This window comes from Notothenia coriiceps, unplaced genomic scaffold (genome assembly GCF_000735185.1).
Source record: "Notothenia coriiceps isolate Sejong01 unplaced genomic scaffold, NC01 NC01_scaffold00020626, whole genome shotgun sequence".
Classification (NCBI taxonomy): domain Eukaryota; kingdom Metazoa; phylum Chordata; class Actinopteri; order Perciformes; family Nototheniidae; genus Notothenia; species Notothenia coriiceps.
This window is the reverse complement of record NW_011353327.1, coordinates 1-16,296: the sequence shown is the minus strand read 5'-3', so window position 1 is coordinate 16,296 and position 16,296 is coordinate 1. Positions and strand designations below refer to the sequence as shown.

The 16,296-nt window shown below is 38.7% G+C and overlaps 2 protein-coding genes across 2 annotated transcripts; both read left to right on the top strand.

The window, feature by feature from the left end:
• Positions 1–6,862: 6,862 nt before the first annotated feature.
• On the top strand, positions 6,863–11,248 carry cox6c (cytochrome c oxidase subunit 6C). Its single transcript, XM_010779756.1, has 4 exons — positions 6,863–6,964; positions 9,859–9,973; positions 10,809–10,940; positions 11,120–11,248. Exons 2-3 carry the CDS (start codon positions 9,869–9,871, stop codon positions 10,932–10,934), a joined length of 231 nt encoding a protein of 76 aa, XP_010778058.1. The 5' UTR covers positions 6,863–6,964; positions 9,859–9,868; the 3' UTR covers positions 10,935–10,940; positions 11,120–11,248.
• Positions 11,249–13,793: 2,545 nt separating this feature from the next.
• On the top strand, positions 13,794–16,070 carry nuf2 (UF2 component of NDC80 kinetochore complex). The gene is made up of 3 exons (XM_010779755.1): positions 13,794–14,076; positions 15,302–15,376; positions 15,643–16,070. The coding sequence occupies exons 1-3, from the start codon at positions 13,954–13,956 to the stop codon at positions 15,901–15,903; spliced, it is 459 nt and encodes a 152-aa protein (XP_010778057.1). The 5' UTR covers positions 13,794–13,953; the 3' UTR covers positions 15,904–16,070.
• Positions 16,071–16,296: the final 226 nt, after the last annotated feature.

Here is a 16,296-nt window from a genome sequence, read left to right as displayed (position 1 = left end):
GAGAACTCTCTGTCCACCAACAAGCTGGAGAAGGAGCTGCTGCTGCAGACCTCCGAGATCAGCCAGCTGCAGGACAGGAACAGGTGGGAAACAAAAACTCTGAAAGGCTAAAAAGACCTCTAACTTCCACCTCCAATGCAAATGCACTTTTTCTGGTGGAGGCTAAAACAGACTGGCCTTCAAACAATGCATTTCAGCAACAGTGAATACAGGTGTATTCTGAGCTTTTGATATCAAGTGTGTGTTAAATCTCCACTTATAGCATATAATAACACGTTGTAATGCAAAGACACCTTACTTTATTTAAACTAATTTGTCTCCTTCTGTTCATCAAAGCACCATTTTCCCACTCAAGACGCCTTTTAACCGGCCTGATCACACCCTTTAGACATTTTTTATTACTTGGTTTAAGTTTTCTGTGTTTCAGTTTCACAATATGTTTTCACTATATTCAAATAGAAATAGACCTTGTGTTTTGGTTTCTTTTACAGCTTTTAAAACGCTTTGAAACACAAACTCTACAATTTCAGCTTGCATACTTTGTATTCAGAGTATATCACCAACACACAGTTTGCATGTAGCTGTGGACAAAATCATTAGTCTGCAAACACACACTCAAACACACACTCAAACAGACACTCAAACACACACTGCTGCTGCAGAAGCCTCAGCAGTTATCAGCTTCTCCATCACTCCCGTCTCACTGAGCTGCGGCTCGGCATGTTTTACAGATCAGAACCTGAGCATGTGTTCCAGCTCCTGATGTGACCACATCTCACCTCTGGATGTTAGAGATCTCACTCTCAGTGAAACAGAGCCGCACGCCCTTCAGCATATACTCAACTTCAGCTGCTGCAGTTTGGTTAGAAAGCCACAAACAGATCTCACGTTACACGTCTGGGTGTGAATGTTCACAATTCACAATTGACAGAAATACAGGAGAACAGTGGAGCCTGACCTCGATACAGAGCTGGAAATATCGTGTTGAAGTGGCTGATCCGGGACGTATACATAAACTCTCATTAGCTACCTCAGCTTAAAACACACATTTCCAGAAGCATGCACAGAGTTTGGTACAACTTAAATAAAGAAGAACACATTTCCAGTTGACTTCTAATAAATATTATCAAAATCCACAATCCAAATATAACCTTATACAACGCAATTAATAATGTGTAAAATAATGAGAATAAATGCAAAATAAGGATCCAGATATTGCGTGATGCAATGCCATTAAGTGGGATCTAACGTGTAAAATAATGTGGTTGTAAACTGTTACTTCCCCTGAAATATAGCACATAAAAAATCCCAAGTAACCATTACTTAAAAGATATGTTTATATATTCTCATTTTAAAACCAGAATAGCTCCAACAAGTGATGGTTCATCTCGACCTCCTCCACCATCATCAGGAGGACGTCTCCTAACTTCATCAACAAAACTTCTGTTTATCACCAAAAACCTGACAATAAAACCTGACATTCCCAGCAGCCTCAGCCTTACTTCCTGGTTACTGCTAAGTATAGCAAATATGCTCACATGCTAAACATCAACACTTTAGCACACTGAGGCTAGCATTTAGCACAAAGTACTTTGTTGTTTACTCTCTCGCTTGCTTTATTTACTTTCAGTGCAGAAGCTCATTTGAATTCCAGCACATGTTTTAACAGGAAGCTGGTTATGTGCAGAGCTTCTCACATCGGGCCTGGTTTTACTGTAAACGGCAGTAATCAGTGTTTTCTTGCTGCCTCAAACCAAATCTTCTGGATGTATTTGGGACATAGAGTTAGGGTGAAAATAAATGTAAACCACACCGATCCCTCAACAATGAAACTGTGTAACAATAATAATAAAAGCCCACTCATATATCAATCTGTATATAAATCAATCAAACATTTTCATACACAACAAAAATAGCTCCAAAATACAAAAATAAACGATATACTATTAAACCCCCTCACCTCCCAGTCCATAGACAGAGCAACACATAACTTTGTGATGAATAAAAACCCACAAGACAATAAAACCTGAATAACATTTAATTAAAATAAAAAAGGTGGGTCATTTCCAGATCATTGCCACAGACAGACACACTCGTGAGTTTGTGTTGAAACACAAACACAAACATTAGTATGTTCCCAGCGCCCCCTGCAGACCCCCTCGTTGGTTCAGATCTGGACCTGAGTCCTGTCCTTCATCAGGTTTCATTCATTTGGCCGCCGTGGTGTTGACCTAACTGTGGGTCGGGTCTATTTCCTGCAGCTCGCTGCTGCTTCAGCTGCACAGATAACGGGCTGCGGTCCGAAAGAATGATGGCCGGGTTATTAATCTTTATTTCACGGTTTTACGGCTATTTTAACAAGAGGGAGTAACTCAGGAGTTCTGCTCCATTACAGACAGATTTGTAGAGCAAATATTTGGGATTTCTGTCCTCCCCCCGGCGCACACAGGCCGTTAAACTGATACCATACATTCCAGGAGTTATTTTGAGATGACACAGCAATTTACTTTCCCTCAGCCCGCCTACTCCAGTTCTTCGTTATATTTCCTACATTTCCCAGAATGCCTTTGTACAGATTTGCTGTATATAAGCCATGGGGTAGAGAAATGCAGTCTGTTATACAAGGTAAGTGAGAGTGGAGTCGTTAATGAACAGGTTTAGATACGAGTAATGCGTCTTTTCCATCATTCTTACATTTAACCGGTTATCGATGAACAGCAAACATCCAGTGGGACATTATTTAAGATTAATATTTAGTTTATTGCTAGAATCTGATCAGATTTACTTTCCACATGCAAGGAATTTGCTTTGGTGCATACATAAACACAGTAAGAGAAATGATAATGAACAAGAAACACTGAATTATAGAAATATTATAAGAATGACTGTTTTTTGAAAATCAAAGTAATGTGTAAAAGAAATATAAATATAAAATAAATCAAATACACAATCAGTGTGTACAAAAAATAATGAAAGAATAAGAATTTAAAAAAAAGAAAGTGGCAGTATTGTGCAGAAATATAGGAGGAGGCGTATTGCTCAGTGGATGGAGCCTTGGTGTTGGGATCAGGTTCAAACCCCCCTGCAGTCAGCATGTCGTTGTGTCCCTGAGACGCTTCACCCCAAATTGCTCCTGTTGGGATTGTCCACAGTATTGTGTATGTTAGTCGCTTTGGATAAAAGTGTCTATCAAGTAACATGTAATGTAATGTAATGTGAAATATACTAAGAAATCATTTCCAGTTAATAATGATGTTTATTATCTCTGATGCAAATACAAACATAGGTTTCTTTAAACAATGTAAATGTGTCCCAGGTCTAATGTTAGAATATGTTATGTGATATAAAGTTACAATCATCACCTGTTTTGTGACTCAGCTGTTTACTCCCTTCTCTGTTTGTTGTGATGCAGCCGTTTGGAGAGNCCCCTCCACCTCCATGATGGTACGCCCCTACGACTTCTAACATCACCCCTCCACCTCCATGATGGTACGCCCCTACGACTTCTAACATCACTCCTCCACCTCCATGATGGTACGCCCCTACGACTTCTAACATCCCCCCTCCACCTCCATGATGGTACGCCCCTACGACTTCTAACATCACCCCTCCACCTCCATGATGGTACGCCCCTACGACTTCTAACATCCACCCCTCCACCTCCATGATGGTACGCCCCTACGACTTCTAACATCACCCCTCCACCTCCATGATGGTACGACCCTACATCACACTTCCTCGTCTGCAATACTACGACTCAAAAGCATCCAAAAATGCATCTCTTGTGATGTGAAACTTCTAAAAAGACACCCCTCGGCTCCAACATGGTACAACCCGGACTATCCCTCAGGTGTTAAAACCCCTCCGCCTCAGATTTATGTTTCCCAAAGTCTTGCTGGATATATTATCTTCTGTCTCCTAGAGATATTGTTTTAGTAACTGATCCTGGATCCAAGGGGTCGGGCTGAAAAACAAGTTGGAAGGTTTTTTCATCCAAAGTATTCTGCGAATCGCCTTTCCTTATATACAGATATTTGATTTGAACAGAAATAAGGGAATGAAACTGCTATACAAGAAAAATTAAAAGCTTTTGGATATTTCCTCTCAGCCGCTGCTTCCCATCAGTTTCGGCTCACATGAATGGATACTGCTTTAAGCACGTATACAATTATAGGACCTAATATTTGAATAATAGTGATAAATAAACCTGATTTACAGACGTCTCTTTCCCAATGTAAGTCAATGTTGGACTGACACTGAAGTTGTAGTACTAGTGTATGGCCACTGGGGACATTAAGGATTGGCTTTACCACACTCAGAGGTCATCATAGAGAGGTGAGAGATATAAGTAAAGAGATTTAAAAAACATGAAAAGCTCACGTCCCACCTCCACACGGGTGACCAATCACTGCGTTACAAACCGGACACAGTCTCCATCCTCGAAGTGAGCATGAAGGAAAGCTGCATTGAAGTGGTATCTGAAAGCCTTTAACCATGTGACCAGAGTTTTTCTGTCTGACTGCGGACAATGTGCACACAGAAGAAGAAAAAGACCTGTACTGTTTCAAAGTATGCTCATATGAACTTGACTTTAGCCGGACTAGGAGACTTCTGATGTGCGAGGAAAGTGCTTCGATGAGAGAAGTCAACTCACTCTAAAGTGCTTTGAAACTTTCCTTTTGACTTTGTTGTTATGAAGCAAACAGGAGGGCCGCTGTATATTATACATACAAGTCAATATTTAACACAAGTTGAAACTCTGAAGATTATCAGCAACGCTTTCTTCTTCAAACTCTCTTGTGGTTCATGGACGTTTGAGAAGACACCTGGAGAAATGATGTATGTTAATGATGTAACAGACTTGTACATAATAAAAGGAAACTAATGAATGATTGACAGCTTGACATTATGGTTTAAATGAATATTAAGGAAATGAACCATAAGAGCAAGCGGAGTGACTCTTTCTGATGGATCAGTAATCACATTTGTACTCAAGGTCCGACATATCAACACTTCAATCACCTCTGTTTTGTATATCTGAAGAAAAGTTAGAAATGGACACACTAAAAAGTCCAAACTGAAAGTGAGTTATTTGGTGCTTCATGTTGGAAATACAGTCTGGATTATGAGCAAAGACATTGAACGTCTGCACAACTTTTCACTATAATCCATTTGAAAGTTGTTGACATATTTCACTCGATTATGCTCCACAGAGAAGGCTGGATGAGCCACGAACTATAACAGATGTATCCTCTGAGGAGCATGAATGTTTGACACAACAGTCGTTGAGATGTTTAAGTCTGGAGCAAAGTGGTGGACCGCGCATCTAGCATGAATAAAAACTGCATGTCCCAGCTTCCTGTGCTCGTTTATCTTTCGCATGCTGTGAGTTGAATACCGTTTTGTTTAGACAACAGTCATAGGGGTTTATGAAACTTAAAAACGAAAGTGCATGATGGTTAAGGTGTGTGTGTGTGTGTGTGTGTGTGTGTGTGTGTGTGTGTGTGTGTGTGTGTGTGTGTGTGTGTGTGTGTGTGTGTGTGTGTGTGTGTGTGTGTGTGTGAGCAGCAGATATTCTGGTTATAAACGGTTTTTTTATCATGCAGCATTCTCCTTTAAAAAACACATGAATACAGTTTTTCAGAGAGAAGAATACTTTATGAAAATGCACTTTACGGAACAGCAGGCGATGGGGTTTAACAGATTCATCTACTCTCTTTGTTTCAGTGTATTGTTTGATGTTCTGTGTTTCAAGATACTGCAAAAAAACGCTAATAAATGTCACGTTTTCAGGCTTTTATTCACTCACTGAGTGTGAAGCGAAACATCCAACCAACTGTAAAGAGTCTGCAGCATGTTGTACAATAAAGTGTCTATCAATGTTAATAAATCCGCTTTCCAAAAGTGATTTCATAAAGATTACTGATGGTATTTTGCATGTGTTAAATTCATCTGTTTGACAGCTTTCATTAAATATACCTATGTTATTTGTGAGATGTATACATATTGTTATAAAACATACATTGTTAAATAAACTCAGAGGGCATTTATTCAAACTAAACCCCCAGAGAGAAGAAGTCATTTTTAAGAAAATATACTTAACCAATGCCAAACAATATAAAGAAACATGGAATAAATAACAAATAGCCAAACATAGAGATAGTCACGATAGACATAGAAAGAGACATGCAAACCAAAAATGTTGAATATGAACTAGACATTAATAAAAAACAACATGATCTACAAATTGATTTCTCGAAATTAGCTAAATAAACTACAAACACATATATTATTTTTTTTCAAGTCTCTTTAACATACATGTTTAGAAGATCAGCATGTTCTACATTCGTACTAAAACTTGTTAACGCATAAAAATATCAGTTATCAGATTAAATGGTTAATTAAGACATTTCCCATAGCTGTAAAAAGGACATTTCTGCACTTGATTTAAAAAAGCAGCGGAGATACAGGTTTGGAATTGTGAAGGAAAATAATATGCAGTCATCTAATCAGGATGATTCTGTTTTCATTATATAGTTTATTCACACTTGAACAACTACAAATAGTGATATTACTAATAGAGCCTGTGTGTAATAATGAAAACTGTTGCAAGCATTTCAACGGTGCAGTTCTCACTCCCCAGTGATGCTCTGCCTTCCTCTGGTGGCCACTCTGTGTAACTGCAACCTGTTTAATTACAGCAACGGTTTATGTTGCTATAAGAAACTAAAAATATGTGTGTAACTCCTGTGATGGAAAGTAACCAAATTAGAAGTAATATAAAATTCATATTTTTTATACTTATTCACCTGAATGAATGCAGTCGTATCTCACATGTCCATGACCTCACCTGCCCCTCTGACTTCGCGTTTCTCTGTCATTAATTCTGTCCCTCTGCGGCTCCAGTAGAGCTTCTCTTCCGGCAGAATAGGCTGTTTGTGTGTGAAGGTCGTGAGTCCAACCTGTGAGTATCTCTTAAAATGCTAATATTTATATATTTTCATCGATTTTAAATGATATTGTGTTTCTCTTTCAAATGAAAAAACATTCCTATATGTTACTATTTCTCCTAAATGTTGCCGTTTGGTTCTGTAAAGCAGTTCGCCGGTTTAGCTTACGTTAGCTCATCGTGCTGCTGTTAGCTCAATGCTAAATGCTAAACGACTTTCAATGATAAATGCTAACCGAAAGCTCGTCACTTATAATGGCTATACATTAGCTTAATGCTAACAGATTGTTCGTTACTCAAAATGACAGTTTCATATTAGTCAAGAATACATTTTAATAATAACGTTGGCTTGTTATGTTTGTTAAAGAGTTAACATGTCATAGTACCAAAACAGGAAGCCATTCTGACATTGTTACTTTGACCTTCTACTGTATATAGGTCTATACTTGCTATTTATTGTTCTTATTTGTATTATGTGTATACTTTATTCCACCTTTTTGAATATTGTAATACCTGAATACACTGCTGCTTTAACAAAAATAATCTATCTATAATGACCCTCACTATGCTACACCTGTTAGCTCTTCCTGCTAATAACTATTTACAAAACACATGTGTACTAGTCCTATAATAATATTGTATGTGCAGTGTTACACCTGGGTGTGAAACAGGGGTCATTTTCATGTAATCAAGTAACTCACAGAAAGAGAGAGATGTCACGTGATCAGTGCAGACATGACTTGGCAGCAGTGAGTGATGGCGACCTGCCTTCAGGGACACATATTTATATTCTCTAGGAAATGTGTCCTGTCCTTAAAATGTCTAAACAAAGAAAGAGTTGCATCCGAATTTGGAAAATAAGCTTCTTCTAGGTGAGTTGAGATTTATGACCTTCTGGCTTTTTGTTCTCTAAGTAATGTCACAAATACAATCCAATATCAGATTTGTATTGGCATTCTTAATACATTGTTGAATATGGAAAACAAGATTCAATGCTTTATCATCATGAGCTCAGCAGCTACAGTGTAGATATCGCAATGCACAACTGAAGTCCCAGGCTCCTCCAACAGAGTAACATGAATATATATATATATATATATACACCCATCCAGTCCCACTCCTCGTGCTGAAACCTACCAATCAGAGTATATATTACACAAATGGAATATGATATATTGGATAAATAATTTTAAAGATGCAAACAGATGAATGTTATGGATGCACTTTAAAGAGTCCAGGTGTTTCATAGTCTCACGGCCTGTGGGATGAAACTGTCTCTGAGTCTAGGTGACATTAGTGATGTGTCTGTTGCGAACGAGCCGATTCTTTTGAACGGCTCTTTGGTACGAACGAGGGGAACCGAGTCTTACTTGGTGAGAGCCGTTCTTTTTATCGTTCAATCGTTGGTCCGAACTCACTGCCTGCCAAAATCCACTCGCCTTTTTAAAAAGCTTGATTTTGTTCCCCAAACGTATTCTGTGAAGACCCGCTACTCTGATTAGTAGGTTTCAGCAGGAGGAGTGAGATGGGGTGGGTCTTAAGGGAAGACGCAAGAGAGAGAAGTCATAACAAGTGGTACAGGACAGGTAGACAACGCTTCTTTCAGATGGAAAATGAGCCAAACGCGAAAACGCAGCAGCACTTGGATGCACTTCAACCAAAACCCAGGCAGTGATGAAGCGCACCATTTGTAAAGGCAACATATCCTTTAAAGCAGGGTCAACTAATAATCTCCATCACCACTTAAAAACACAGTATCTAATTTTAAGAGTTGCGTGAATTTCATTCAAGGCAAGGCAACTTTATTTACTTAACACACACAGAGGGTAAATTCAAAGTAGTACATTCACTGACATGAATGACATGGATATGGCGCCACCTTGTGTCATGTTTACAATGCAGATTATTGACATTAGGTCTGGCAATACAGCCAATCATTATCCTGGTGATTATTTCGCAGATAAACCTAGTAGCCCCGCCCCTTTGAAAAAAACGGCTCTTTTGAAAGGAACGGAGCCATAAGATCCGGCTCCCTTCAAAGAGCCATCATTCCCATCACTAGATGACATTCACTGCAACTTGTGGAGCTTTGTATATTTAAAAAATGTCATATATGTTCATTACCATTTATTTCAATGTAGTCTTTGTGCCTTCTCCGTGCAGTGCATTGTCAGCTACGTCTACTTCAAACACTGCTTTTATTTATTTGTGTCTATTTTTAATAATGCCGCTAGAGATGCGAAGAAAATGCTGTTATACCTATGTAGGAGGACAGTAAATACATTCTGAATATGATTGTGAAATCATGGCAAGCATGAAGAGGCATTCACTGATGATGATGATGATGATGATGATGATGATGATGATGTCATACATGTGCAACACATCAGTTACACTTTGTTGTCATTGCACATGTGTTTATCCGTCACATGCCAGTCAGAAAACCGTCTCGTGACTTAAAGTTACATTGTGATTCTTGGGATTACTCGATATGTTTCTGCAGGTATCAGGATGAGTGCGTCCTTATTTCTTCACACCTCAGCACAGACCATGTTTATTTTTAAACTCATGCTGGGTATATCTCGTGGTCACTCCTTCCAAAACAATCCAAGATATTTGTACCAAGACCTTTTTTGTTTTTATATAAAAATACCATCTGCTAATATTTCATCATCAGGTTTTAAAAACTTCCAAATATTGATTTCAGTATCTGCCTTGAATATAAAGTCAGAGTGCACCAAACTTTTGACCAAATATCTTGTACTATTTCATTTGATTACCGATGCAAGGTGGAATATTGTATAAAGGAATGGTCTCAGTGTCTTTACTCTGCGTAAAACACACTATTATTCTTTCTATTTTAAATACACATTACCATATTGAGTAAGTACTTTTTCTTTTCTCTACAGGTGATCCATCATGTCTCTGCAAAAGCCACTGATGAGGGGTTTGCTGGCAAAGCGTCTGAGGTTTCACGTTCCCATCGCGTTCGCTCTGTCCATGCTGACTGCTGTGGGCTGGAAGGTGAGACAGAACCTTAACTCGACACTGATTTACACACAGAAGTTAGTCAGCATTAAACACTTCCTGTATCCTAGTGTTGGAGTCATGTGACCGTGCTGTAGTTCTTTATAGCCCAACATTAGCCTCCTTTAGCTTAGCGATGGTGACCTGAAGTCATGTGACCGTGCTGTAGTTCCTTCATAGCCAAACATTAGCCTCCTTTAGCTTAGCGGTGGTGACGTGAAGTCATGTGACCGTGCTGTAGTTCCTTTATAGCCCAACATTAGCCTCCTTTAGCTTAGCGGTGGTGACGTGAAGTCATGTGACCGTGCTGTAGTTCCTTTATAGCCCAACATTAGCCTCCTTTAGCTTAGCGGTGGTGACATGAAGTCATGTGACCGTGCTGTAGTTCTTTATAGCCCAACATTAGCTACTTACTTCAGAAATCCCAAAGTGTCTTAATATGTGGAGATTGTCCTGCTGAACTAAACGTGTAAGTATCATAAACGTTTGTTTGACACAGAGATTATTTTCTGAAATAATCCAACATCACATGGAGAACTCCCAGTGGCTTTTTATTGAGGGAACCAGGAAGATGCTAATTTAAGGATCAGCCTAAAAACATACGTCTCTGCCTCCTCTATTGACACGATGGAAGGAACAACATCAGCATCTTGACCCACTTACCCTTTAGCACACTAATGGCAGGAAAAGAACTAAATCTCATGGAGTCTAATCCGTCGTATCAATGAAACTCTGAGGACAGAATTTAGTAGTAGAAGTTTAATGCTAACAATTTATCTTTTCTGACTCTCTGCTCTTTTCGCAACCTTTTCTCTTCGTTGTCTCCCGGCAGTACGGAGTGACCGAGCCGAGGAAACAGGCGTACGCTGAATTCTACAAGCATTACGACGCCACCAAAGAGTTCACCGCTATGAGGGAGGCCGGCATCTTCGAGAGCGTGAGGCCCAAAGGAGAGTAAAACCATGTGAGCGTTTTATCAAGAAGATTAAAGTCTTGATGGATTTAGTAAACCCATCACAGTACCAGGAGCAGTGGATATCTTCTTTAACTTAGATATAACATTACGGGTTGTCAGAAACATAATAACTCTCAGTATTATCAGATGTTTGTCTCTAATTATTGCTTTCTGTTTTCTTCCTGCAGCGCTTCTCCCCGTCACTCTTTCCTGTTCTGAGGATGAAGTTCCTTCTTTGGATGTTATTTACTGACTTAGATGTGAACACCGCTATGCTGTCCTGTTCCTCTAAATAAAATATTCTATTAATGTGTAAAGTGTCTGTTTGTCTTCCGAACATTAGCATGTCTCATCTCTGTGGGCCCATTGCATTTGGCAGGCGGTACATTCCCACATACTCTGGGGTTGTCCTGTGTTTTAATCACTATTACTATTGCACAGAAGAGTGGGTTATACATCACACATATAAAGAATCAATACAAATATATGTTGTTGTCTTGACGCAATGAGGTAGAGTTGGAATACAAAGAGGTGTAAACGCACTTTGTGTAAGCACAGTAATTGAGTTAGTTCAACTTTCAATGATATCCGTCATTGAACCGACGGATTCTGGTTCTCGGACACGAGAAGAAGGCAAAATTACAACATTTACTTCAAGTCAAGAACACTGCTGCGTGTTTTTTGGGTCATTGTAAGTCAGTAGAGTCAGGAGGAATTCTTTGTTTCTGTTTTTAGTTAAAACATTTTTTTAAAGTGCAGTGCCTGTGCCATGCTGCTACATTTTCTATTCGAAGTCTACTAACATGTCCAAATCGCACATCTTGACACCAAACCAGTGTTCTTGTTCATGACATTTCTTTGTGCACGCTATTTTTCAGAACATTTTTATGTTATACTTTTAAAAGTGGTGGGAACAAAATGTGCCATTTCAAAAAGTGATGCCTATGCTGATGGGGATACTGGGAACAAAGGGTTAAGGGTAAGAGAAACCAGGAAGATACTTTTTTAATATTTTGGGGGAAACGGGGCTGATTGGATTTCCACGAGTGGTGATAGGATGACATGGTGACTCACACTCTTGTACACTTGGTGGCGGTAATGCACCTTAAAGTTGTTTGCGATCCGCCAATAAGCGAGAGAAGAAGAAGTCAAATGACCAATCAACATAATTCCACAACTAACAGCTTTGGGAGGAGAGGAAATGCTGTATGCTAAATAAATGCATCTCTGTGCGCGTTAGATGTCAGTCCCTCTGTTCCATCATACCTCCGTGGAGACTTTAATAGGCCAACAATCGACACAAGTCTGCAGCTTAAACTGAAAAACAAACCAAAGCAATCACCAGTTGGAATAATCGCACAAAAACATATTGACCAACACAAAAATAAAGTGTTTATCTTCACGGATGGCTCAAAAGACCCAGAGACCGAAACAGGCATTCTTTATCCCTCAATTTAGGCGTGTGGCGCAGTGGGTAGTGCGTTAGTGTTCGGATCTAGGGGTCACAGGTTCAAACCCCACTGCAGTCAGCATGTCGTTGTGTCCCTGAGACACACNAGTGGGTAGTGCGTTAGTGTTCGGATCTAGGGGTCACAGGTTCAAACCCCACTGCAGTCAGCATGTCGTTGTGTCCCTGAGACACTTCACCTCAAATTGCTCCTGTGGGGATTGCCCACAGCATTGAGTATGTAAGTCGCCTTGGATAAAAGCGTCTAACAAGTGACATGTAATGTGATGTGAAGGAGCAGTAAAAAAGAGACGCTCACATCAACTCAGTATTCACTGCAGAGTGAATATGCTGAACAAGTGTTGACTGTCATCAAACATTCAAATCAAGACTCCTAAAACAATTATTAGCAGACTACTCTAACTAACCAACACATGGGTATAGCTGCGGTTTTTCTCTTTTTCTTCTAATGGTTTTTGTTTTCTTTTTCTTTTTTAATCTTTATCCGGTCATTGTGTCTTTGAATTGACTTTAAAATTATCCTAATCATCAGTTTACTTAAAAGTAGGATGAGGAATGAAACGGTCTTGTTATCTGAACATGGACTTGTAGAAATTAAAAAAATATTTGTTATACTTTATTATTTTTATTTTCACCCTGGAAATGGGTGAATGTATATGTGTAGAAATGTATGTGTATGATGTATATAACTGTGTTTATCTGTGTGAGTATTTAATTATGGAATTATCTTGTTTTACTTTATCCTGCAACAGGATGACTAACGGGAGGGCGACCTCTGTATAAGCTGCTTTCTGCTCTCCCGCTTCGACTAATTTAGTTTGTTGTTTTGGATGTGTAAACTGTCTAATTGTGAAGTAGTAGAATAAATAATAAAACCCATTTTAAAAAACAACCCAGAGTTCTTGTAACACCTGACAGCCTAGCAGCTCTGTGAAGCTTGACATCTGGGAGGTCGGTATGCAGGCAAGATGTTGTCTACAAAATCTTGCACTTGCTAGTTGGGTTACAATCGTTACAATGTAGGATTTGACATCTCCTTCCTTTGGGTTCCTGCTCATGTTGGGGTGGAAGGGAATGAGGAAGTAGACAAATTAGCTAAACTATCGTTAAAAAGACAGTAAACAGACATACAAATACCATTAAGTAAAACAGGTTAAAAGTTAAAACCATTATTAATGTTAATGGTAACCGGAAACCGTCAAACATGTCAGAGGAAGTCTTTAAACTGCTGAAAAAATTCTTAAAAGCAACCGGAAGAATTGAGTAGTATTTTTTAAAAAAAAATCTTATTTGGTTATCAACACCTTTCATTTTTACGAATGCCTTTTTTTCCCGCTGCCAATCTACTGCTCCACACTCCAGTCCAGTAAGTGGCGGTAATGCGCCCATTCCTTGGTGGCCAACCGCGAATAAACCCCGTAGAAGAAGAATAGAGAAGAATCAGATGCGTCCTCCAGAAATCAACGAGGAAGTCGTTTTCAGGCGCGAATTTTGTATCCTTTGGATAAGCGTTACTGCATTTTCTGTATTTTCTTGGAACTTAACGCTACGGAAATGGCTGATCTCACCTTTCCCGTGTATTCGGCGGATGCCATAGTTAACTTCTTTCGAGTTGAAGTGTTGACCGGACAGGAGGCCAAACAATTCAGTAAGAGCGATCTTATCCCTGTTCCCAAGGTAATGCCCGTTTACTGTTATTACTGTGTGGGATGTATACTGTTGGTTATGTTATTCTATCCAATAATGACCGCCTTGCTGCACATTATCCAGCTTATTACACGGCCAGATACTAAACAAACTATCGACTCGACAGCCAATATTAATGGAAATTATTGTATTGACTGGGAAATGATCGTATTTGATCTGCGAAGAAAATAAACTCCGTTCAACTGCGCACCAACGGACCAACCGAATATTACTCAGAAAGTACACAGTAAAAATACTTGATTGTACTTGTGGTTCTAGTCCAAGTAGTACTGAGTCCAACAGTATCAATTTCACTAAGAATTTATGGCAAAAAAAATATTTTACCTCATCAAAGAGAGCAGAACACATGCATTATTTTAGGAGGGAAGTTTGACAGAGAATAATGAACCAGTGGCTGGTGACTGTGTTGACGTGGGCAGCAGATTGAGGCTGTGTCATATATTTATGAATTAATAAATGCCCACACCGGGTTGTATTTTGGACGTTCTGCCTCCTTGCTTGGTCAGGCCGCTCAATTGTAAGCGTCACAGAAACAATCATTGTTAAAGCAGAGCTGTGCGATTATGGCAAAAATCATAATCACGATTATTTGGGTCAATAATTGATATCACGATTATTAAAAACGATTATCCATTTACTTTGAAAACATCCATTTATTGAAAACATTTTTTTGAACCGTATGTTTTTAACTGTTGATTACTTAGCTTTAAGTATAATTCAACTGAAAAACCAATGAAATAAATAATTAAAAAAATATATAATCGTTTTATTTCGATTAAGTTGTTTTCATAATCGTTGCAAGCCAAAATCGTAATTGAGATTAAAATACGGTTAATTGAGCAGACCTAAACACAAATGACTTTGCACAGAACCAGGACCCTTGAACCCAGGAAGGGGACGTCTTTACACTGACAGTATGAACAGGAGCAACTATTACAGAAACCAATCACTGGCCTCTATGTTCAAACCCTAAAATAAGATAAGACTTAATTTATACCGAAGGAAATTGTTGTGCCAGAGTTACAAAGATACAATAAACACAGCAGCATAATACAACTGTACACTGACATTGCAGTAAAAAGAACAATTAAATAACTACAGGATAGACGGTCACATAATTAATGTAAATATTAACAGTATTTAGCATCTAAGTAACCAATCGGATCATTAACGTGTTGCTCTTCTCTCCCTTCAGCCCGAGTCCATTCAGACGCTCTACATGAGAGTTTTACACATGCTGTACCGCTTCAGACCCGAGTTGCACTGCATGGTAAGTGCTGCCATGCTATGGGATTAGTTTTGTATCATAAAGATAAAGCAACACTTTCTCAGAATAAAACAAAACTATGAGTTTAAAAGAAAAAAAACGAAGTCAAGCAAAATTAAATACATTTCAAAAATAAAACTATAAGTTGCAAACATCATTTGTGTAATCATGTAAACTATAAGTATTTTTTCTTTCTTTGAACATAGGTTTTTTTTTTTGCAGTTCTTGTTTCTTCTTTCTCAATGATCAGACTTTTGCTCTCTCTGCAGCTCTTCTCGTTTACGCTCCCTCATTTTTTGTTTAAGATTTTGACACAAACATTCCAGGTGGGCGGGACTTTCAGTGGTGCGTCCCCATTGGCTACTCATTTTTTGATTGACAGCCCACTACACCACAGATCATACAGTGCAACTCATGCAGCAAACTCCGGAGTCCACTCGGCCACGTTAGTGTTTGTGCCTGCTGGGGAGTTTCATGAACATATCGGACTTCTCTTATGGATTGCTGTGCATTATACTTGTGATGTGTAGTTTATACTTTATTCCAACTTTAAATATGTTAATACCTGAACACACTGCTGCTGTTAAATAATTTCCCAATTTGCGATTGATAAAGTGTCTGTCTGTTTATTTTAAAGATTAAAAAAACACATCTTTGTATTTTCAAGCTAAAGGTGATACACAATATAAACTGTATACTATTATTTTTCAAAGACATGTTACATTTCAAAAGCATATATTGCTATGTTTAGACAAACAATTAAAGACTGCTTTAATTTAACAAATTCTGCAATATAAAAGTGGCAGATTTGCTTTTTTAAACAGGGCTGCATACCAACACAATTAGGAACATGCTCACATCTCACTATGTTGGTCTAAAGAGCTGAAGCATTCATACACAATGGATCAAACCGGTGTTGTCTC

Excerpts from the sequence above, each read along its gene's own strand:
- cox6c (XM_010779756.1), top strand. The coding sequence starts at position 9,869 with ATGTCTCTGCAAAAGCCACTGATGAGGGGTTTGCTGGCAAAGCGTCTG. Across the intron at positions 9,974-10,808 it reads TGACTGCTGTGGGCTGGAAG|TACGGAGTGACCGAGCCGAG; the intron begins GTGAGACAGAAC and ends GTCTCCCGGCAG.
- nuf2 (XM_010779755.1), top strand. The coding sequence starts at position 13,954 with ATGGCTGATCTCACCTTTCCCGTGTATTCGGCGGATGCCATAGTTAAC. Across the intron at positions 14,077-15,301 it reads ATCTTATCCCTGTTCCCAAG|CCCGAGTCCATTCAGACGCT; the intron begins GTAATGCCCGTT and ends CTCTCCCTTCAG. Across the intron at positions 15,377-15,642 it reads GACCCGAGTTGCACTGCATG|CTCTTCTCGTTTACGCTCCC; the intron begins GTAAGTGCTGCC and ends CTCTCTCTGCAG.